Source organism: Mastigoproctus giganteus, chromosome 6 (genome assembly GCF_048544385.1).
Source record: "Mastigoproctus giganteus isolate SK-2022 chromosome 6, ASM4854438v1, whole genome shotgun sequence".
NCBI lineage: Eukaryota > Metazoa > Arthropoda > Arachnida > Uropygi > Thelyphonidae > Mastigoproctus > Mastigoproctus giganteus.
This window is the reverse complement of record NC_143580.1, coordinates 168332328-168357580: the sequence shown is the minus strand read 5'-3', so window position 1 is coordinate 168357580 and position 25253 is coordinate 168332328. Positions and strand designations below refer to the sequence as shown.

The following is a 25253-nucleotide window of genomic DNA, read 5'->3' as shown; positions in this document are numbered from 1 at the left end:
ATGGGATTCTTCCTCTTGCTCAGATTACGAACCAGATGGGCATAAATTCAAATTGAGGGAAGACAATCGTAGAATAGATGTGCAGAAATTTGTCTTTCTTCAGCAGGTAATTGATTGCTGGAATAAACTTCCATCTGTCGTGGAAGTTGGTAGATTGAATAAATAAATTCAAGGAGGAAGCGGACAAACGTTCAAAGAGAATGGATTTGCGAATTTTTTTCTTTTCTTTTTTTTTTTTTTTTGGCTGATGCTACATAAGCTCATATACTTGCTTTCTTCCATCATATGCCTCTACTACTATTACTGCAACAGAGTTTAAGATGAATTTGAAGTGACAACTTATCATGTGTTGCAGAATGAGACAACGGTTGCCAATCACATGATAAGAGTGTCGTGGTACTGAAATTGTGGTGTTTTCATGCGTTGTGCTGAGAACTGTTTGTTTGTTTATTTGGTTGTTTGTTATTTGGTTTTTAGGAGCATTAGTGACTAAGGCCATATTGCTCCGGGATATGCGGTGGTCATTGCTTGACCTTTCCTCATCCTCCATATTTGGTGGTGACGGGCTCGAACCCCGGTCTAATCAAGAAGCGTGTGCTACGCACTGCTGCTCCTTCCCACCTGGCTACGGAGGCACCCTGAGAGCCGTAGTTGATAATGTAGAGTAACTCACTAATATGAGACCCCCCCCCCCCAAGTGTAATTCGAAAACAAGAGCCAATCAACAAATTTTAATGTGATTTTCACTTTCATAACATTTTACGTGTTGACCAGTGTAATCAAAGCAAGAAACCATTTTATGTTAATAATAATAATCAAGACAAAAAAAACATATTTTACAACAACTTAAACATAAAACAAAGTGGAACGACTTTCTCTAGCAGATGCCTTCACTACACAACCAATGTGCGAATTGAAAACACACCTGTGAGCAAGCAACACATGTTGTTTACGAAATGCTGAAAGTGAAACTAGCATATTGGCAAAAATAGAAACTGTGGCACTGCTGTATCTGATAGGATTCTTTGCTTGCTTAATTCTAAGTAAACAATAATTTTCCACTTCCAAATCATCTTATATAAAAGTTTGACGATATTTAGTGTGGAAAAAAAATCCAGATTTCTAATCATTAATTAACGGTTAATTCACAGTCGTTATTTTTGAGATATACTTGTCAGATACAGCACAACAGCCATTGGCTTAATTGAAAGAATTGATTTCTTGGTATTTTTTCATGCACTTCTTCAATATCAACAAATCCTAAATATAGGTTTTTGTTATTTTCTGTAATTTGTCTTATTGCAAATATTTGATTCTCTCTCTCTCTCTCTCTCTCTCTCTCTCTCTCTCTCTCTCTCTCTCTCTCTCTCTCTCTCAGAAAAAAACAACTGAATAATACAGTTAACAATAATGAGACTGTTTTTCCCCTCTGGCCTTCAGCATTTGAGGTATAATTTCATTTACTCTTATTGCACCTTCCATAATTTCCTTTATTTCAGTAATTTCCTCTTCAGTGATGTCTGTGATTCTACCAGCAATTCATCAAAGTATTTACTCCATACTTTTGAAATATCATATCCTTCTCTTTTTTTTTTTTTTTTTTTTATTATTTTTTTTTAATTCATCTTCATCATCTTTAATTACTTCCATTATGGTGTTCTCTCTATTCTGAAATTAAATACCAAAATTTTTTCCATCATTTTTATTCTGATACATAGCTTAATGCAAAATATCAGACAGTGTAGAAAATCACGAAAGAATTTTAATAGAGAAAAAAGCCATTTCATGAAGGGATCTTGAGGGAGGGTGTATCAGCTGAATGCCATCAGGTTAATAATACCCCCTCTCCCAGATCATTTCAAATGGCAAATAACAGTTTTTATTTGCCATTCATATTTGCTCTTGATTTTTATAGTTTAATGTTTTATTTTAAACTACTTCTATGAAAATTTCCCTGAATATTCCCAAAATTAGTCTCTTTCACAAGTATCTTAATCCTCTTTGCCCTTCTCTTTAAATTTCAATATGGATTTAACAGTTTTATCTGCCATAAATTTCTTACAATACTGTTTCCATAACTTCTTGGGCCCACTATGACATTCTGAATTTTTATATACATACCTTCTCCCCACATGCCTCTTTTGCAGTTTTCAAAGCAAGTGATATCTTTTAAATGCATTTTTATTTTTTTGGCATAATTTTTGTTTGCGTATTTATAGTGTGTCTGCTAAATGAATGTTTTCCCTTAGTTTTCCCTGCATATTCATTGCAGTAGGTGAGCTTTAATTATAGCCACGCTGTATATCAACAAATGCAGTTAAGAATTTTTTAAATTCCTAATTGCAGTTGTGATAACTGTTTTAAATATTTCATTGAAATCTATTGTTAATATGAGTAATATTTTTGATTGTTAAATTTAAAAATTTCTCTATTATGTCTTACAGTATTGGCAAGGTTTGTTTGATGATTGTCTACAGTCATGCTTACTTCCTCATCTACTTGAATCAGGAATTGTTCCACTTCTCCGATGGGCCTTAGATGATACTGCTGAGTCTGTTATAGCAGCCTCTATATTTTCCATTTATAATCTATTGATTTGTGAATTTGATGAGGTAAGATTTCTAAGAAAACGTAGAATAGTATTAGTAATGGCAAATGGTGCAAAAAAAAAAGCAAACTATACAGCATCAGGCAAAAAAAAAAAAAAAAAAACCTTCCCATTTTGCCTGTCTGTTGCCTCCAGTGGTTTGTGTAGTTCTTCCTTGAATTTATTCAAGCTATCCACTTCCACAATGACAGATAAAGTTTGTTCCAGCAATCACACCTTAAATAAGACATACAGGTCTGGAGGCTTCATTGTAGAAAGGATGTACAGCTGTTGAAACAGATACAGAGAAGGGCAATGAGATTGGTGAGGGGAACAGAGGGATGCTCTTACAAAGAAAACCTTCAATTTTGCAAATTGCAGTGTCTAGAAATTAGGCCCTGTAAGGTGATCTGAGTGAGGTGTTTAAGGCTTTGAATGGATTGAGCAAGCTCAGTGCTGATGGGATTTTTCTTCTTGCTCAGACTACGCACATGAGAAGGCAGTGATTCAAATGGACGAAGGATCATTGCAAAATAGATGTGCAGAAGTTTGAGTTTAGCCACTGGGTGTAATTACTCATGTCACCTTTTGATCCCTCTTTATGAATGAAAAAAAAAAGAGAAAAAAAACTATTTTTTACACCTAGTTCCTTTGTGACTGCATCATAGTATCCATTTGAATTGGTCAGACAAGCCCATGCTGTGACTGAAGTATAACTACACGCCTGTGTAGATGGTCCTGCATTGCTTATTTAACCAGTGACTCCATTATTTTTAGAGCAGAAATTAAGCTAACAGGTCTGTAATTACTCATGTCGCCTTTAATTCCCCTTTGTCAATTGGGGATACATTTTCATATCTCGAGACCATGGGGACTTTCCCTGAATCATTAGTTTTAATTACATAAATATCATAGTTTGAGCACAACTAGTTTGTCATTTATGAGAGTTCATCACATGTTTAAAACTAGTCTGTATTAGTGTAAAGCTTAAAGTGTATATGCATCCTTTCTCTTGAGAAATTTTGGTTCATCAAATATTTAGGCCATGTGGACTACTTCTTATGGTATTCCAGTTTATATACCCACTTATACATTCCAGGTTATCTACAAGGCAATGAAGAGTAACTCACAAGGGTAAACCCTATTTCCTTGACTTCAAGTCAGCTAATTACACCCCAATCTGAAGAGGCTTTTTACTGGATTCAATCCTTCCCAGACCATTATTACTCTTATCAAAATCTGTAGTGTGACAGAATATACCCACTAATGCCTAAAGGAAAATTATAAAAATAACATTGTGTATGCAGGTAACCCCCGTATAAACAGTACTTCTACAACACGGTTTCACTCTAACACGATTGATAAATTGTGGCAATCCTCGCACAACACTGTACTTATATATGTTACTTATGGATGTAATTTTTTCACTATTTTTCTTCGACTCTTTTTCTTCGTCACATATAACATAGTTTCACACAACATTTTTTAGGAACCTAATAACCATGTTATACGAGGGTTATCTGTACTTGTATTTGCTTGAATATAAGCCATATCTCCAAATTATATGGTCTTGAAATAAAAATAATAATAATGAATTTTTATCTATTCACATCATTTTTGACATAAAAAAAAAAAAAAAAACATGCACTCATATAACATTAATCCTGCTTCACTTCACTTCATGATCAAGCTAACTATGGGGTCCATATATGTCAATTACTGATAATAGAATACTTGAAACTTTAACATAGAATGCTTTATAAAATAATAAATTAATGAAAATTTATTGGTTTAAATATATCCAGTTTAATCCAGTTTCCACTTGTGGAGAAACTGCGATCAATGTTTACCACTATTTTATTCAGAAGTGCATGCAGTAATCTGTGAATTAAATTAGATATTATTTGTCACTAAATTGATGATTTCTGAGTGATTTACGTTTCAAAGTTACCTTCACCTGAAAGGACTATATTCTTATTTAGACATTGCCATGCTAATGAGGCCTGCACAATTAATAACAATAATAAAAAAAGGTGAGTCAGTAATGGGTGTTGTTTGCATAGAGTTCACTCTTGTGATTGATTTAAATATCACAGTTATTCTAGGGATTACATATTTATGATTATGCTACAGGTGATCTTCAGGAACTACATTCCTGAAGATTTAAGGAACTGTCTTCATATGTATATCTTCTCTGTTAGTTAAAGATAGAAATGCATTTCTACCTTTGAAGAATACTGAATAATTTCTTAATAGTATTTCAGTTTTCTCTCCTACAGTGCCAGTAGGGATAATTTTTAAGCCATATTTAGGCAATAAATAACGAAGCTGCACTTTCTGTCCCATTTAGAGAATGTTACATCCCTCTTTTATGTTAAAGAGTTATACCTGAAGTGAGTGTTAAAGCCTCCCAGATAATAGGTCTGATATACACTGCCTACCAAAAGTTGGGACACTTGTAGTTATGAACAAAACATGTATTAATGCAAAGAAATTAATATTTAGACTTACTTTTGATGACTCATTGCATTATGGAAGGTGTTTTGCTAATTTCTTATAGAACACTACTGGTATTGGGCCATTCCTTTTTTAATGCATTTGCAAGCTCCCCTGATGAAGAGGGCTGTTTTGACTGTGCCCTTATTCTGCATTGCAGTTTCATCTCAAAAATGTTCATTTCAGTCAAAATCAGGCTCTGCACTAGCCACAACAGTGTTGTGCTGTTGTTCTTTTCTTTTCAAACCATTTGTTTTCAATCAATGCTTTATGGCATATTAAGTAAATACACCTCACTCAGACATGAAAAATGTCTGAGTGAGGTGTATTTACATGCCTCTATCATTCTCTCAACTCCACTACTCACTTAGAACTCTGACTTTCCTTCTTTCTTTCTTTCTTTGAAACTCAGCTTTCTCAAGTCCAACTTTCCTAACGGTGGAGTTATTTTCCTTTCATGATTTTAATGTTCACAACTCCATCTACCTTCAGTTTTTTATTCACACAGACCTAACTGTTAGATGCTGAGGCTTTTGCAGTTACTAATGACCTCTCACAGATTGTTCGTTTACCTACCAGAATACTAAGACAATCCTAACTACATGCACACACCTTACATTCTGATATTTTTCTCACAAACAACCCTTCAAAGTCATAGTGAATGTGAGTGGTCCTCTAGTCACCTCAGGTCACAACTTGGTGATGGTCTCTTCTGCCATGGAGCCTTTCTCTAATGGCCACTCTCAGCCACATATTGTTTAGCATTTCAAGAATGCGAAAATGGGATGATCTGCAAGATTTCTTTTCTTATTTTCCTTGGTTAGTGAGCTGTGTTTTAAATCTGATATCAGTATTTGTTTGGATCTTTTCACTAAAATTATGCTTATAGAGATGAATTCCTTTATTTCACACTCAGTCTAAATATGGAAATGCAATGAAAGAAGAACGAAAGACAGAATGAATAGGCTGGCCACTGAGTGAAAGAATGAATTAGGAATTATTGTAAAAGGGAATAAATGTCGGTTTTGATGAAAGAAAGACTGACCCAGCATGAACGAATGAGTGTTATGGTAAATGGGACTGAGTGGAAGAGCGAATGTAATTGGCTGAAAGAATACAAAGTTAATAATAACTTACACTACTTTATATATACTAACAAACATTTACTAACAACACAAACACTATCACTGCATTCTCCCCTGGCCTGCAAAAAACTTGCGGCTAGGACTGCACCACAACTGAAGAATAATAGTAAGTTGAGGTGCCCAGAGAGTGCAGTGCAGAAAGCAAGAGTCAAACAAATGAAATGAAAGCCAGAATAATGAATGAAAGTGTAAGTGTGTGAAAAAAGAACACAAACCATTAATGTTACAATTAAGTTCACACTAACCCTAGTTTTAGTATTTAAATTACATTACACACCATTGCATCCCCCCCAGTGTAGGAGAAAGAGAAAAATGATTGAGTTAAAAAAAAAATATATATATATATATATATACATATATATCATCATCATCAGCCATTTTCAATCCACTGCAGGATGAAGGCCTCTCCAGCAACTTTCCAATTCCTTCTGTTTTGAGCACTGGCCATCCATTTACTACCCACAAACTCATGAATTTCATCTATCCATCTCCGCCTTTGTCTTCCAGGTTTTCTTCTAGCTCCTCTTGGATACCATTCTGTTATTTTCTTAGTCCATCTATCACCATGTCTTCGAGCTATGTGTCCTGCCCAAAACCATTTTAGTTCTTTAATTTTGATAAGAATGTCCTTTACTTGAGTTTGCTGCCTAAGCCATGTGTTTCTCTTCTTATCTAACAGTCTGATTCCCAATATAATTCGTTCCATTCTTCGCTGTGTAGTTCTCAGTTTCTCTTCCATTCTTTTGGTGAGTGCCCAAGTTTCGCTTCCATAGGTCATGGTGGGGAGTATACATTGGTTCATTATTTTATGTTTTAGACAAACTGGGATATTGCTGTTCAGTATGTGACTATATTTCCTGAATGCTATCCATCCAAAATTTATTCTTCTCTTGACTTCTAGCCATTTATCATTATTACAGCTAATAACTTGTCCCAGATAAGTATATGACTCCACCTTTTCAATTACTGCTCCTTCAATCATTATTTCTCTTTCTGTGGCATACTTGTTCATCATTACTTTTGTTTTAGCCATATTCATCTTTAGTCCAAAATCCTTACTAACTGTACATAACTGATTAAGATTTTCCTCTAATTCTTTGGGATCGTGGCTTATGACCACAATGTCATCTGCAAATCGTAAATGGTTTAGGTACTCTCCGTTCACATTGACTCCTTTCTGCGACCAGTCTAATCTTCTGAAAGCTTCCTCAAGGGCAGCAGTAAACAACTTCGGAAATATTGTGTCTCCTTGTCGAACTCCTTTCTCAATTTTAAATTTCCTACTGTCTTTGTCTAGTCTAATAAAGGAGGTAGCACTCTCATATATTTTCTTCAAAATCATAATATATGGGGTATCTATGCCTTGTCTTTCCAGTGCCCTAAACATTGCCTTAAGCTGTATGGAGTCAAATGCCTTTTCATAATCCACAAATGCCAGGCATAATGGTGTTTTATATTCATTTGCTTTCTCCATTAGCTGTGATATTACGTGAAGGTGATCCATAGTTGAGAATCCTGTCCTAAAGCCAGCTTGCTCTTTCGGTTGATTCTCATCAAGTATTCTTTCTAACCTGTTAGTAATGACCCTTGTGAACAACTTGTAGATATGGGATAACAAGCTAAGTGGTCTATAATTTCCGATTTCTGATTTATCTCCTTTCTTATGCAGCAAAACTATGATTGCATTATTCCACTGCTTAGGCGTCACACCTTTTCGAATGCACTTTGTGAAGAGCCTTCCCAGTTTTTGTGTTATGTCTCTTCCTCCCAATTTTAACAACTCTATAGTAACTTCATCTTCCCCCAGGGCTTTCTGATTCGTCATTTTCTTCAATGCATGTTCTACCTCATCGGGAAGAATATCGGGTATGTCGTATGTGTTGCTACTTTGCAGTCCATCTTCCCCACTGCTGGCATCATTCCCTTGCTCCTTGTATAATTCTCTATAGTAGTCTTCTGCTATTTGAATTATGCCTTTTTTGCTGTTTATAAGTACACCATCGCTATTCTTCAGTTTCAGTATCATCTGTCTTTCTATATTACTGCTTATGGCTGTTGATTTAAATCCTTTGTTTTCCCTTAATGCTTGTTCTACTTTTCTTGTGTTAAATCTTCTTATGTCCTCTCTGAGTCTCTTTCTACTCCCTGTCAGTGTTTTTCATGCTCTTCATTTGTTGTCTTTGGTTCATCATGACAAGTGTTTCTTGACTAATTTTTTCTTCTTTGGATTTCTTTTTCCCTATAGGTTTCTTGGGCTTTATCACTTTCAGAAAGTTGTAATATTCCTTGTCGATATCTTGGTCCTGAGCAGTCGGCAGAAGCTCAAACTTGTTCTTAAGTTCCAGTACATACTGCTTTTTCTCCTCTTCTGTTATCTCAAAGACCTTTGTATTATTTACTCGAGTCAGTTTTTTCCTTTCCTTTCCTACATTTATATCAAGTGTACATCTTACCATTCTGTGATCACTTCTAATATTTACCTTATTCAGGACGGTAACATCATTCACAATATATCTTCTGTTACTGAGGATGAAGTCGATTTCATTAGTTGTTAATCCATTTGGACTCTTCCATGTCCACTTTCTGTTCACCCTTTTCTTGAAAAAAGTGTTCATTACTGACAGTCCTTGAGATTCTGCAAATTCCACAAGTCTTTCGCCTCTTTCATTTCTTTCACCAATTCCAAAATTTCCTATAGTTCCTCTTTCTGCGCTGTTTTGTCTTTTTCCAACCTTAGCACTGAAGTCCCCCATAATAATAGCATAGTTGGTTTTCTGCTCATCTAGAAGACTCTCAATTTTGGTGTACATTTCTTCAACCTCTTCATCATCATGGCCCTATGTTGGTGCATAAATCATTATAATCTTTAGCTTGTACCGCTTAGAAATCTTGAGTATTAGTCTTGACACCTTTGATGATGTACTTTTGAATTCCAAAATGTTGTTTTTAAAATCTTTATGGACCAGAAACCCAACTCCACCTTCACTCCTTTCACTGTTTCCATTGGTGTACAACAGATTTCCACTTGATAAACTTATAAGTGATTCATTTCTTCTTGTTGTTTCAGCCAAACCGATGATATTCCAATTCACATTTTTTAAATCCTTTTCCAGCTCTAATATCCTGTCTTCACCGATGAATGATCTTACATTATAACAGGCCAAGTTCAGTTTCCGTGCATGGCAGCCTGGTGGTAAACTGACCGAGTATGCCTCTAACAATGCCGCCAGAGATTCTTAGCACCCTCTGCTTCCACTCTGATCCTCTCGCTAGATATATATATATATATACAAAGGGTACTAGGAAAGTTTTGCAATATGACGCAACAATGAATCACAGGAAGCTGCTTGTTGCTGCATGTTGAGATATGTTCATACGTGCATAGTAGCCGCCGCGCCAAGTCATTGGGCTCAGTTATTCATTAGTAGTGAGAGTGTAAAGTGCTTGCGATGGCATCGTGGTCACGAAATGAGATAAGGACAGTTTTGCGGTATAATTTCGTGCGTGGTTTAACCATAGACCAGTGCTTAGAAGAAATGACTCTTGCACTAGATGATGATTGTCCACATCGTACAACGATATTCAGGTGGTATAGAGAATTCCAAAGGGGAAATTTCACTCTGGAGGATTCTGAGAGGCCGGGAAGGCCACGAATGTCAGTTACGGAGGAAAACGTTACTGCTGTGAGGAAAATGCTTGACGAAAACAGGCGAGTGACCTACCAACAGATAGAGGATACTTTGGGCCTAAATGTACCAGCAATTCGTTCGATTCTGCAAGATCATTTGCACGTGAAGAAACTTTGTTCTCTCTGGGTGCCGCATCAACTGACTGAAGAGCAGATGACACGACGTGTGACTTGGTGCCGGGAGATGTTAAAAAAGTTTGATAAGGGACAATCTCGGTATGTGAACAACATCGTGACAGGTGACGAGACTTGGCTGTACTATTACGATCTGCCGACCAAGGCTCAAAACAAAGTTTGGGTCTTTGATGATGTCGACACACCCGTAATTGTCAGAAAGTCCTGATCTGTAAAGAAGAAAATGATAGCTGTATTTTTCAAATCGAGTGGAATTGTGGAACGTGTCGTTTTGGACACGCAGAAGACAGTCACAGCTAAGTGGTATACTGAACAATGCCTGCCTAAAGTCATTGGATCTATGAAGAACCTGCGGCCAAAGTCAAGAATGGACACCTGATACCTCCATCACGATAATGCTCCAGCTCACCGCGCCAAAGCCTGCACCGAATATTTGACCACGACAGGACTGAAACTTCTCGAGCACCCTCCCTACAGTCCAGACCTTGCTCCCTGCGACTTTGCACTGTTCCCGCATGTGAAAATGAAGCTAAAAGGGAGGCGGTTTTCCAGTGATGAGGACCTTCTACGGGCTTGGGACAACGAGTGTGCTTTACTCCCTAGTGAAACTTGGCAGAACTGGTTTAAAGATTGGTTTCGGAGGATGGAGAGGTGTATTGAATGTAGAGGAAATTACTTTGAAAAAATTAAATAAACAAAGCTGTATTGCAAAACTTTCCTAGTACCCTTTGTATATTCTAAACTATAAAAAAAAGTATAAAAATAGAATGCAAGCAGAGTGAAAATGCAGATTATGAAGTAAATGTGTGTCTCCCCCCCCCCCCCCTTGCCTGGTAGGTTCCCCGCTGCCAGCTAACATATCCCACCCCCAGAGCGGGATGGGCAGTTTGACCTTCCTATCAGATTCGATAAGACATAGACTTGACAACCATCACTGACGAAGACATACTGCAGCTTTGCTGCCAACACACCATTTGTCAATCTGAACTAGGTACTCAGTCTGAACTAGGTACACTAACCCAGTTCCCTTTAAAACCCATCCCCATGCAGGAGAGGGAGGAGACGGGCCTCTGTCTCCTGCCCTCCATGCTTCCCCTGGTGGGGCTTGTCCCCACTGACCTTTTTGGGGATACCTACTCTATCATCCCCATCCTTCTACCAGTTTCCCCCACTCTAACTAAACCAACCAAGTATGCCCCTAACAATGCCGCCAAATTCAAATCAGCATCAAAAAATTCAACTGCTTTCTCATAAACCTCTTTCGGCCTTTCCAAATTCTAGTGTTCATCCCCCCCCCTTTTATATATATATATATATATATATATATATATATGTCTTGCCACTGAAATCCTTGGGAATTAGGTGGTGGAGCCTGCCAGAGTACAGCAGGCCCCCGTTATAACGCGGTTTGCTTTACGCCGATTCGCTATAATGCTGTTCTTATATATATATAGGCGCCTCCGTAGCCAGGTGGGAAGGAGCAGCAGTGCGTAGCACACGCTTATTGATTAGACCGGGGTTCGAGCCCGTCACCACCAAATACAGAGGATGCGGAAAGGTCAGGATATGACCACCGCATATCCCGGAGCAATATGGCCTTAGTTGCTAATGCTCCTAAAAAACCAAATAACAAAAAACAGCTGTTCTTATATTATAACCCCTATCTGACTATAGCACTGTCACAGATAACTATAACGCTCTTTTACAGATTGCATTTTTGCATATTTAACGAAATCTTTTCATTTGATGGAGTCGATAGCTTGAAAATTAATAGCAGAACAGCATTAAAACGTTTCCCATGCTCAGTGAAATTTTCTCGCATACTAATTTAATTGCAGTACAGTGACTTGTTATGTAGTTCCAAGATCAACATTTTAAAAAATGATCGAGTATATTGCTTGTGATATTTGTGTTATATGCATTTATCCGAAGTCTAGTCATCACTCAGTACAGTATTAGACATCGTGCGTACGGACAGTTTACTTGAACATTGTACCATAATTAATGCAACCAACGCACAGTTACATTTTCGAAGAGTTAATAATGGCCGATAAGAATGAAAAAGCAATGTCTGAGCGCAGTATTGAAGACTATAAATGTAAGAAAAAGACTGAATTTGAAAATTAAATTAGACGTTTTGAAGCGAATCGATTCCGGTCAACGACAAGCGGATGTGCCATAATTTAGGATTTGCAAGTTAACTGTAAGAACAATTATAAAAAAATAAAGAATTAATTTTAGTAGCAGGAAAGATAGCTGTTCCACTGCAAGCAACTAGGGCTAGGCCGACTATTAGGATTGAAATGGAAAGACGTTAACTAATTTTATTAAAGATAATATCCAATGCAGAATTCAGTTAAGTTAAATATTACAAAAAAAAAAAAAAAAAAAAAAGTGGAACCATTTAAAACTGGTAAGGGCTGGTTGAATAGATTTAAAATCTAGGGAGAAGCCACAAGTGCAGATCAAGGAACCGAAACTGTCAAAAGAACTTGTTAAAATTATTGAAGAGAGGTATTGTGGGTTATACTTCTCAACAAGTTTATAACATAGATGAAGCAGGACTTTTGTGGAAACGAATGTCTAAAAGAAGTTTTATATTCAAAGAAGAAAAAAAACATGCGAAGGATCGGGTGACTTTATTGTTGGGTGGTAACGTTGGGGGGGGGGGGATTTAATATTAATACCCATTTTAGTCTATTTCGAAGAGGACCAACCCAAAATCGACACATTTTTCATTATTAAATTCATAATTTTAATTGGAATTTTAAGTTTAATTTTGATACGTAAGTAGTTTTAATTAAATTTTTATTTAATTAAATTTTAATTTAATTAAATTCTTACTTTTAAAAAGTAAGAATTTATTATTTGAATATTATATATTTTGACCGACATTTGTGCATCTTTTCACTACCATTTATTATTGATTAGGAAATATCCTATGGCACCGACCGCAACTTACAAATGCATATGTTACCTTATGGTAAAGCGGCGCTCGCTTAGCGCGGATTCACTTAGCACTCTGTTTTTCTGGAACGAATTATCAGCGTTAAGCGGGGGTCACCTGTACTTAAATAATCTACTGGGTGCCTGACCTGCATCCTCGTGACAAAGTGTGAGCAGCAGTGAGTCCCACTAGGGGCCCAATGGCTAAATGGTCAGAGAAACAACAGAACATAACACTACACAACAAGCTGCTCCCCACACACTTTTTAATCTCTGGCCTCCACAGAGTTTTGTGTCACTTACAAAGACTACAACATGGAGATGGGGGAACCCCCGGTGCCATCAGACAACTAATGCACTTTACTCTCAGTCTTAATATCTCTTCCTTTATCTAAATCTTAGTTTTCCAATAAAAATTGAAAACTGAAATGTATAGAAATTCAAGTCTAATGTCAACGTATCTTTGAGTTTCTCAACCTTCAACCCATGCACAATACTAATTTAATACTATAGTTTTTTTAATAGTTATAATTGCTTTCTGTTTACTTGGTGGTAAGAAAATTAAATATAGTTAAATATATTTAAATTAATTAAATTTAAATATAACTCCTGTGTATTAATGAACAATTGTTAAAAATTAAATCCTTATATGTCATTTGATGCATTGTTTTTTTATACTGCGGCTACTAAGACCACATATTTTTATTAGGAATAAACCTGACTTCTAAACTTTCTTGACGTAAGCATATTACAAATATTGTTTCCTCTACATTATAAAAAAAAAAAAAACTAAATTTTCCCTTATATTATCATTGTTACTTTCATCTAAACAGCTTCTGACTATCTACAAATCACAAATTTTCCTCTACTATGGATTATTGTTTTCACATCTGAGGTAGTGCCAGATAAACATCTCTAAATGCCTAGACCTTACCAAAAGGGGGCAGTGAAGTTCATTAGTGACCCCCCCACACACACCCCTAAAAACTTACTCCACTTCTTACATCCAGACATTTAGTTTTTGCTATATACCTTTTCTGTAGGTATTTCTATGTCCACAGTTCTTCTGAATCTGTAATTCATCTTCTTACCTCTAAGCTAGTCCAAAGTCATGCCTCAACTGGTTAGTGCCATTTTCTTTCTACTTTTCCTCTTCCTTTATTTCTTCTACTTCTGTTCTTTGCCAGAACCTATTTTTACCTTTTTTTCTTGGCGCATAATAGCCACTGCTGATAATGCACCATTAAAATTTTAAATCAAACCAAATCAATCTGTCTTTGAATTAACTTTGCTTAATGTGCATTTCCTGAAATGCATATTAAGCAAATATGCATTTCAGGAAATGCTGTAATTTTCTGAAAATTAGTCTACAGAAATTTATACCTTGTGTTAACAAGTTCTTTTCTGTCTTTTCAACTGGCATGTGGTATTAAAATATACTATAAGTTTCATTCCAAGAAGGATGTAGAGCTGCTGGAACGAGTACAGAGAAGGGCAACAAGAGTAGTGAATGGAACAAAGGGATGCTCTTACCAAGAAAGGATTAAGTTTTGCAAATTACAATCTGGAGACTAGGCACCAGCGAGGTGATCTGATAGAGGTGTATAAAGCCTTGAATGGTTTGAGCATGCTCAATGCTGATGGGATTCTCCCTCTTGCTCAGAATAATCACCTGAGAGGGCATAAATTCAAATTGAGGAAGGACAGATGTAGGATGGACGTGCGGAAATTTGCCTTTAGCCAGCAGGTGGTTGGTTGGTGGAACAGACTTCCATCCCTTGCCGTGGAAGTTGATAGCCTAAATAAGTTTAAGGCTCAGCTGGACAGGTATTTCGAACAAACAGAGGGGTGAAGTGGAAGTGGTTATTTTTTTTTTTTTTTGTTATTTATTTATTTATTTATTTTATTTTATTTTATTATTATGTTTTTTTGGCTGATGCTTCATAAGCTTGCTTTCTTGCATCAAATGCCTCTACTAATGCTAATGCTAAAAAGTTCTAATACCTTTTGCATTTGGAAAGACAGACAGACAATAACTTTTTGAAACTACATATTAAGCTTCATTGCAGTGTAAAACCTGTGAATGCCCTTGTTGTGGGCATAATAACCTATTTGGTATCTTGATAATAAGTAACCAGCTGCATTGCAATTGTAGTCCTCACTGATGACTCAATCAGTATTATGGTGAAAGCTGATTTTAGAAGGCACTAGCTCTTCAAGTACTAAATCTCCAACCCATTTATCATTTTTGTATTATATCAGCTATTTGCTTTCTGCATCACATTTATATTTATAGCCATAGTGTATTATTATTATTATTGCATTTGAAGATTTCATTCTTGCTGTTGTAGTATTAAAGAATATTATATTCTTCATTTATCTCTCTTGCTTACAAAAAGATCATAATAATGAAGTAAAGTACATAATTCGCTTGATTATATCCAGATAGGCCCAAGTAATGGGGCCATTTCTTATGGTTATATAAAAGCTAAGACTGTTTCCAATCTCACCCACTACACATTGTTTATAAAACTAAAGAGTTGTCTAAAAGCTTTATTTCTAATAGATAATGAAAGGAGAACTTCTTTGGGTGAATATGGGTAATGGGCTGGAAAACAGTGGACAGAAATTTATTATATTTCCATTCACCATCTTGAATCAGTATGGTGGAAGGAAACAATGCTAGGTTGAAGATACGTTGATCAGTTAGTTTAGAAATTTAAAAAAAAAATAAAGCTAACATATGCATAGAAGTTATCTAATACAGGACTTGGCAGGGAAAGGATAATTTTAAAAACTGGTTGTCTAGGTTTCAGCATGGTGGAGAGAATTGTATCACCTGACATATGCTTGTCCATCTTGTGCTATTTAGTAACAATGGGACAGTGGACTGATGCATAACATGCTTTCACCATTAAGGTATTTTACAAAAACAATGATAGTTATGAAGTCACTTGACATTTATTTCTCATTCATTTTAAGCTTAAACATCAAGATCCTTTACTATCTGCTCATGCCATTAAAACATGGGTATGTAATTTTGAAGAAATGGGTCCTTCTCTCAAAAAGAAACTTCTGAGTTAAATAAGAAGTTTCCATACTCCAGAAAACATCACAATTGCCAGGACCACACTGTCATACAGAGTTGAAAGCATTCTGAACGTTGGCATATACTATTGTTCCACTTATCCAATAGGAGTGTACAACAATTATTGCACCAAGCCATGAATTTCATCCTTACAAGATACAGGTACTGCAAGATTTAAAATCTCGCAATCTCCTAACGCATAAAAATTTTTATCAAGAAATACTAACACATTTTTTGCTGGGATCGAAGCTACAGCATGTGGCTGTGTATTTCCGAAGCTCTTCATTGCAGGCTAGTTTTTGAAATAATTTTGAGAGTTTTTTTTTTTTTTTTTTTTGTATTTTAATGTACCAAATTGTGCTCAATGTGTAGTTTGAATTCCTATAGTCACAGGTTAGTTTATGTTTGTATTTAGATAAGTATTTGGAATGCTACATCTTAATATTCAGATAGCCTTTGCTATCGATATTTTGGCAAGAACTTCATAACTTTTGTTGGGTAGCTTAAAATTTAATTTTACTAATAGTTTAAAGTTTTGTCAACAGTATGATTTCTGATAGAGGTGATACTCTGTTAATTTAAATTCCATAGTATATTATAAGTTTAAATTCGTAACGTATTTGGAAGCTACAGCTTAATATTCAGATGGCCTGTGTTATTGATATTTTGGCTGGAATTTCATAACTTTTGTTCAGTAGCTTAAATTTAACTTCTCTGCAATTTAAATTTTGTCAGCAGTTTAATTTCTGCAATATTTTGTTAACATAAATACTGCAATATATTGTAAATTTAAATTTTGCAATCTTTGTAAAGTTCAAATTTTACTTTAAATTATGGTTGCTACAAGATCCACTTACAATACAAAGTCCAGGGACATCAGGATAATCAGAAATGCCTGTGGACATTTTCAATGTGTGTGTTGTGACTTCATCATTTGTATAACCTGTGGCATGTATTCAGAGGCTGGTCTAGTAGACAAACCTAGCTCATCTGATGACTCTTTTCTTTGCAACTGACGTAAGGAGTATACCAATCTCAAATTACAACTTGGTGCATTACGAGGAGAATTTCAATCACTGAAGAAACGAGTTCTTTCCCTAGAAACAAATGTAACTGGGAGCTCGTCAGGGACCCAAGTAACTCCTGACTTGCCATAAGAGGTATGTGCGGTATGAGAACAGTATCTAAGTTCAATCCATGTGTTATGTGAGCCTCTACGATGTGTCTTTGTAGATGCGTAATTATCAATCCCATTCCATTGCAGAGTCCCCTTGATGGCATAAGATTCCGTAGTAGCATGATTACCCTACCTACTTTCAGTTTCAGCTTGTGAGGAGACATTCCTGTTGGTGTTAAGCTATTGAGAAATTCTTCAGGGTATGCCAAATGCTCACTTGGTTCATTGCTTGCTACAGTATCCACATTTTTGTAAACAGTCTCTTCTCCAGGAATACAGTCTAACATTTTGTTGTTCAGTTCCAAAGAATCCTCATTTGTAACACTTAGTATTGCTCTGCCTTTGAGTCGCTAAGCAGTAACAATGTTGAAGTTAATCTCACCATTAAGTTGTTCTACGGGATCTTGTGTGTTTGAAAAATGGTGTAGTAGCAAACTTATAATTGCACCACTTCTTCCATTGCCTACTTCTAATAGCCGGTCTGAAAATTCCTTCTTGCTTGCTATTGTTTGCATATTACATGTAAGTTTCAGTACATGGAATTGGGTCCATAGCTCCTGTGTTTCTTTTTACAACTCGCAACTGTTAGAGATCTTGAGCCTCGTAATATCACTGGTAGGACTTGCCTGAAGTCTCCACCTAGTAGTATAACTTTCCCTCCAAAAAGATTTGTCTAATCATGTCAGATCGAGCAGTAGTCTGTCTACTGCTTGAAAGGCGTGAACATGAGTTATTGGTGCTTCATCCCACACTAGCAGTTTTGATTGTAGAAATGCCTTAGCTTCCTCAGTGTTTGGCTTTAAATTGCATGTTGAAGTTGCATTTAGAAGCAGATATATCTTGAACATAGAGTGAGAAGTTCTGCCTCCTACTAGTATTGCAGAGTTGCTGCAATACCTGTAGACGCAACACGAGTAACACTATCTCCCTTGCCTCTAATGGTGTATAGTATACTTGAGTAAAGAAATGTTTTTCCAGTTCCAACCAGACCATCAAAAAAAAAACAGTAATGATTAGTGTTTGACTTATTGTATATGGTGTCAAGAATAATGTCAAATGCCATTTTTTGTTCGTTATTTAATTTTTCTGCATTTCCGATCACTCTGGCTTGTTCTTCCAAAATGTCAAATGATTGCAAATGCAGAGGTGCTGTCACCATTTCAACAGCTGGTAGATGCACTTTCAAAGGCTCAATCCATAATTTTTCAACATTTCATTTATTTCTCTGCAAGAGCATAGAGAGGGCCAGTTTCTTCAGAATAATGTCTTATGAAATCTTCACTCATGCCCTGCTTATGTATTTCCCATAGTTCAGATACATCTTCTGGTTCTCCAAATCCAAATATCATTGCAAACAGTAACCGCATATAACTTGGTGTGTTGTGCCATATCCTGTCTCCTTTCAAAAGTCCATGTAGTAGTAGTAGTAGTAATGGAGGCATGTGATGAAAGAAAGCAAGCTTATGTAGCATCAGACAAAAAAAAACAAAAAACAATTTCGCATTCATTCCCTCTAAATGTTTGCCCAGTTCCTCCTTCAATTTATTTAAGATCAACTTCTGCAATGACAGTTGGAAGTTTGTTCCAGCAATTAACCACCTGCTGGCTAAAGGCAAATTTCCGCACATCTATTCTACAACTGTCTTTCCTCAATTTGAATTTATGCACCTGAGGTTTGTAATCTGAGAAAGCGGAAGAATCCCATCAGAATTCAGTGTGCTCAACCCATTCAAGGTCTTATACACATCAATCAGATCACCTCGCAGGTGCCTAGTCTCCAGCCGCTGCAATTTGCGGAACGTAAGCCTTTTTTGGTAAGAGGACTGCTTCGTTCCCCTCACCAAATTTGTTGCCCTTCTCTGTACATGCTCAAGCAACTCTACATCCTTCCTAAAATGAGGCCTGCAGACCTATATGCAGTACACAAGGTGTGGCCTGACCATTGCCTTATCATCATCATCATCAGCCATTTTCAATCCACTGCAGGATGAAGGCCTCCCGAGCAACTTTCCAGTTCCTTCTGTTTTGAGCACTGGCCATCCATTTACTACCCAAAAACTCATGAATTTCATCTATCCATCTCCGCCTTTGTCTTCCAGGTTTTCTTCTAGCTCCTCTTGGGTACCATTCTATTATTTCCTTAGTCCATCTGTCATCATGTCTTCGAGCTATGTGTCCTGCCCAAGACCATTTTAGTTCTTTAGTTTTGATAATGTCCTTTACTTCAGTTTGCTGCCTAAACCATGTGTTTCTCTTCTTATCTAACAGTCTGATTCCCAATATAATTCGTTCCTTCTTCGCTGTGTAGTTCTCAGCTTCTCTTCCATTCTTTTGGTGAGTGCCCAAGTTTCACTTCCATAAGTCATGGTGGGGAGTATACATTGGTTCATTATTTTACGTTTCAAACAAACTGAGATATTGCTGTTCAGTATGTGACTATATTTCCTGAATGCTATCCATCCAAAATTTATTCTTCTCTTGACTTCCAGCCATTGCCTTATACAAGGGGATAATCACCTCCTTATCCCTGCTCGCAAAATTCCAGTATATCATGACAAGATCCCATGACCTGCTCTGGCAGCCTGTCTGCATTGCTCAGAAAACTTCATATCTGACTGCACAATTACTCCCAGATCTATTTCATTTTCTACCACCCTAAGTGTAGTACTACACAGTTGGTACGTTTCTCTGGGGTTACTTCTACCCATATGTAGGTCTTTGGATTTGTCAATGTTAAACTTCAGTTGCCACTTCTCAGCCCATCTGCCCAAATTTTCTAGATCCTGTTGTAGTAGCACACTTCCATTGTTGTCATTAACAACCCTGCCAAACTTTGTATCATCTGTAAACTTCAACATTAAGTCTGATATACATTCATCAATATCATTGATCAATATACAAAACAACAGTGGGTCCAACACCAAACCCTGGAGGACTCCCCTAATAATATTAGTCCACGAAGAGTAGCATCCATTGATTACCACTCTGTCTTCTTCCACTCAACCACCCTTTTATCCATTGTAGCAACTTACTCTTAACACCATACTTCTCCAATTTGTACAGTAGTCTTCCACATGCAACAGTGTTAAAAACGTTCCTGAAATCCAAGTACAGTCAGTCCTCATATGGGCGCCTCCGTAGCCAGGTGGGAAGGAGCAGCAGTGCGTAGTACACGCTTCTTGATTAGACCGGGGTTCGAGCCCGTCACCACCAAATACGGAGGATGCGGAAAGGTCAGGGAATGACCACCGCATATTCCCGGAGCAATATGGCCTTAGTTGCTAATGCTACTAAAAAAAAACCAAAAAAAAGTCCTCGTATAGCACGATAGTTGTGTTCCTAGAAGCCCTCATGCAATGCAATATAAACAATAGGCTCTATAGGAAAAATAGGGTTAGGTGCTTACCACCCAAGATTGAACACACATTTGTAATCAAAACATTACCAAACACAATAAATTATCTTAATAAAATACATTCATATTTTATTACGACTATTACGTAATAAAATATTGCTAATGCTTTTGCTTCTATCATAAGCAAACTTGTTTTTTGATTGATTTTCTATCCAAACAAATGACAGCCGTTCCATCTGTTCCATTTCTTTGTATCTTAATCTAATGGATTTTAATTACACTTTGAGTTGTTCCTGCTATAAAAGTTGTTTTTATTTTCTCTGCATTCTTTGTAATTCTCGGCGTTGCCCCATTTAGGTCTGTAACATGTGCAATATCACATGGTCTTTCATTTCACTCAAAGCGTTTCACAATTTCATATTTAACAACAGAAGCAGACCGGCCATAAGCCTTACCAGGGAAACCACTGTGGGTCGGAGGCCAGTGTGATTTTGGCCATAAATGCTAGTATGAGGCCACTACAAATTTTCCCAGGTAAGAATTTTTGATCCAGTCCGCCTCTGTTTATCAATATTGCTTTTCTTTTTCTCTCTGAATTTGTAGTGTCCTCACCAGGACGCTTCCTTTTCACACCTTTTAAGTATTTTACTCATTTTTAGGGAATAAAGCACAATTACAAAATGAGGAGGCACGCTTGATACACATAAACAAAGCTGTGCGCATGTAGCAACTGAATAAACAACACCGTAAAGGCAGAGACAACTCTACCTCACTAGCTCACATTTTACTAAAGCACATTTCTGGGTGTTACTACCATAAAACAATAAAAACAATTCCAGTTGCGTTCCTGCTAGTGGAATCTGTTATAAACTGGTAGTAAACTCGATCTAAATTGCATTTGCGATAATACTCATAGCTGGAATTTTATATTATTATGGTGAAATGCGTTTCCCCTTCACTGATATAAAAAACATAAATACATTTTCAGAATCTTCTCTTCATTCCTATTGTGTTGCGTTCAGTTAGGGTGATTCCGGTCCGACTGCCATTTCTTGTAAACACAAAGGCGAATCGTGCATAAGCGAATTCGATTCGTGTTATATACGATATCGTTCCCCTATTTATAAATCGTGTATGATCGAATTCGTAGAGTGTAAACACGTGTTATACGAGGACTGACTGTATATGGTATCAAAATTAATTTTTGCATCCAGTTCCTTTGTTACCACATCATATCCAATCAGATTTATCAGACAAGACTTTCCCATGACAAACCCACGTGATGTCTGAATTATTACTGCAGTCTTTTTTTTTTTTTTTTTATGAAACCCCCAAACACGAGAGATATTAGAACCTATAGTACTTAGTACCATGCTTGGGTTGGAGGTTGAGAAGATGAAAGAAGATATTTGTTGACATTAGACTTGAACTTCTGTAGACTGTAATTTTCAGGAAATACGTATGAAGGAAGGTTGTTCCAGAAAACGGCAGTTGAATGAATAAACGAGGAAGATGAAAAGTTGGTCCTGTGTGTTTGAAGTTGGACAGTAAATGGATGTTGGCTGGTGGCAGAACGTGATCAGATTGTTTTGAAAGAGAGAGCAGGAATTATAAAAACCAATTCAGAAGAACAGTGCCCATGGAAGTAGCTGTAGAAAAGGCATGCAGCAGAAACAGTGTGTCTTTGTCATAGTGAGTGGAGAGACTCTGTTAGAGAGGAGTCATTAATTAACTTAACCTGCCCTCTTCTGAATGGAATCTAGAATACCTGAGAGCGCTTTTGGGGGCACTGCTCCAGTTGTGGGAACAATATTCCTTAGTAGGGTGGATTTCCGATTTGTACAGTGTGAACAGCTGTTTGGAAGCAAAGTAACGCCGAGAGCGAAAGAACCAAGTTCTTTAGATGCAGAAGAAGCAATATTTGTAATGTGCTTGTGCCAAGAGAGATTATTTGTTATAGCAATATTTGTAATATTTTTGTACCAAGAGAGATTAGAAGTCAGGGTAATCCCCCAAAAAGATATATCGTTTTGCTAGAAATCGGAGTGTCACCAAAAATAAGCATAGGAGCAGAAGAATCGTTTTTGCGAGATATAAGACAAGACTGAGTTTTAGAAGGATTGAAATCAACTAAGTTGTCTTTGCCCCACTGGAGAATTATCTGGAGATCGGCATTTAAGGAATTGGTAGTGGATATTCGAGAAGTTGAAGATGATTGAGCAGGGCAAGATTTCTCAAAATGGAAAGTGGAATGCAATGTGCTGTCATCAGCAAAACTATGGATAAGATTTCTAGTCAATGGAAGAAGGTCATTATTATACAAGAGGAAAAGAGTGGGGAAAATAACTGAACCTTGGGGGACATCAGCATTAGTGGAGAAGTTAGAAGACAGAGATCCATCTACCATTACCCTCGGTGAGTGATCAGAGAGAAACCTGGATAACCAATTACAAAAAATAATTGGAAAACCATAAGATGGAAGATTATTTAGAAGACCTTTAGGCCAAACATGATCGAAAGCCTTTGAGATGTCAAGAGCAACTGCTTGTGTTTCACCGAACTTTTCCATTGAATTTGTTCATAAATGATTAACATATATCGCCAGAATATCACCAGTGGATCGACACTGACTGAATCCATACTGGCGATCGTTGATCAGACAGAAAGTTTCTAGGTAGTTTAAGAGTTGATGGTTAATTGATTTCTCCATTACTTTAGAAAGAGTAGAAGTAATTACAATGGGATGATAATTGGATGGGAGGGATTTGTCACCCTTTTGAGGAATTGGCTGGATATGAGCAAATTTCAAAGCAGAAGGAAAAACACCTTTGGAATAAGAAAGTGAAAAAAGGCGGCAAAGAACAGGAGTAAGTTCAGGAGCACAGGTTTTGAGAATAAGTGGAGAACCTGGGAGCTTTCTTAGCATCAAGATTCATGAAAATGCTTCTGACATCCTTTTGAAAGAAGATCACAGGAGGGATTGAATGGAGCGTGTTGGGAATGGTGGGAGGTGTTTTACCAAGATAATTAATGCATGAGTTTGAAGAAAAATGAGATGCTAGCAGGTTAGCTTTATCCTTGGCTGAAGTGACAACAGAACCATCTGGTTTTGACAGAGGTGGGAGCAGAGATGGGCAAAAGTTGCGGCCAAAATAGCTTTGGCAAAAGACCAGAATGCTCAGCTACTATTAGGGCAAGAAGCAAGTTTACTACTCTTTGCCTGTTCAAAATCTAGTTTGGACTGATTAATAACTGCTTTACAATTGTTGCGAGCTTTGGTGTAGGCAGAAAATGAAATTGAAGAATTGGAAACAAGCCAGTTACGATATGCAACATTCTTCTCTTGAACAGCCTTAGCACATTTATTGGAAAACCAAGGTTTAGATAAGGGACAAGATTTTAAAGTGGAATGTGGGATAAAGGATTCCATTCCTACAAGAATATTTTCACTGACACGATCTGAGCAAACATTGACATCAGAAGTTTTGAAACGGTAATCTGACCAAGGGAAAGAAGAAAAGAAATCTCGCAGGTCATCCCATTTTGCATTCTTGTAATGCCAAACAGTACGAGGTTGGGAATAGCCTTGAGATAAAGGCTCCATTGGAGAAGAGACAATCAGCAAGTTGTGATCTGAAGTGACTAAAGGATCACTCACTTCAACGGTTTACCTAGAATCGTTGTTTGTGAGAAAAAGATCAAGCATATTGGCTGTCTGGTATTCTTGTAGGTAAATGAACAATCTGTGCAAGGTCATTAGTAATTGCAAAAGCCTCAGTATTTCGACCAGCTGAATCAGTGTGACTAGAAAATGGAAGCCATCTGGAGTTGTGAATATTAAAATCACCAAGGAAAATTACCTCACTGTTAGGAAAGTTGGACTGGAGAAAATCAAGTTGCAAAGAGAGGAAGTCAAAGATTAGCGGAATTGGGAGAACGGTAAAGACAACAGATGAATTTGACACAATGAGGTAGAGAGATTTTAATCCAGAGAAGATCGAAAAGAGGAGATTCCAAATTACCAAGTCTTTGACAGGGAATATCGGAATGGACTTATACACAAGTACCACCTTTGAGTCGAAAGAAATCACACAGCGAATAATTTGGCCAACTGAGATGAGCAGTAGTTGAATCAACGGATAACTGAGATTCTGTCAGAAAACATACATGGGATTTGGCAGACTGGAAGTGGACATCTCTCGAGATTAGAACTGAGACCACGTATATTTGTGAAATGAAATAGGAAGTGTTTGGGAGGTTTAGATCTTTCGCAGATAAGCTTACTCTATTAGTTTGACAATTCATAGTGTATTTAATAGTAAGAAAAAGTGGGGGGGGACATGCTGTATGAAGTAATGAAATTTTTGGATATGGATATGGCGTACACATGGTAAGAATATACCCAAATCCTTGACATAACGTCGTGGCCTCGACAATCCCCCCCCTCCCCACATACACACTACTCGAGGCGCCTCCGTAGCCAGGTGGGAAGGAGCAGCAGTGCGTAGCACACGCTTCTTGATTAGACCGGGGTTCGAGCCCGTCACCACCAAATACGGAGGATGCGGAAAGGTCACGAAATGACCACCGCATATCCCGGAGCAATATGGCCTTAGTTGCTAATGCTCCTAAAAAC

At 37.1% G+C, this 25253-nt stretch overlaps 1 protein-coding gene across 1 annotated transcript in view; it reads left to right on the top strand.

Moving 5' to 3' along the window:
• LOC150084737 (RNA polymerase II-associated protein 1) overlaps window positions 1-25253 on the top strand; it is a 630471-nt gene that overhangs the window by 272800 nt on the left and 332418 nt on the right. The window contains exon 13 of the mRNA XM_090376342.1: window positions 2445-2612. Coding sequence (XP_090232468.1) covers window positions 2445-2612 — 168 coding nt within the window. The remainder of the gene's footprint in view (window positions 1-2444; window positions 2613-25253) is intronic.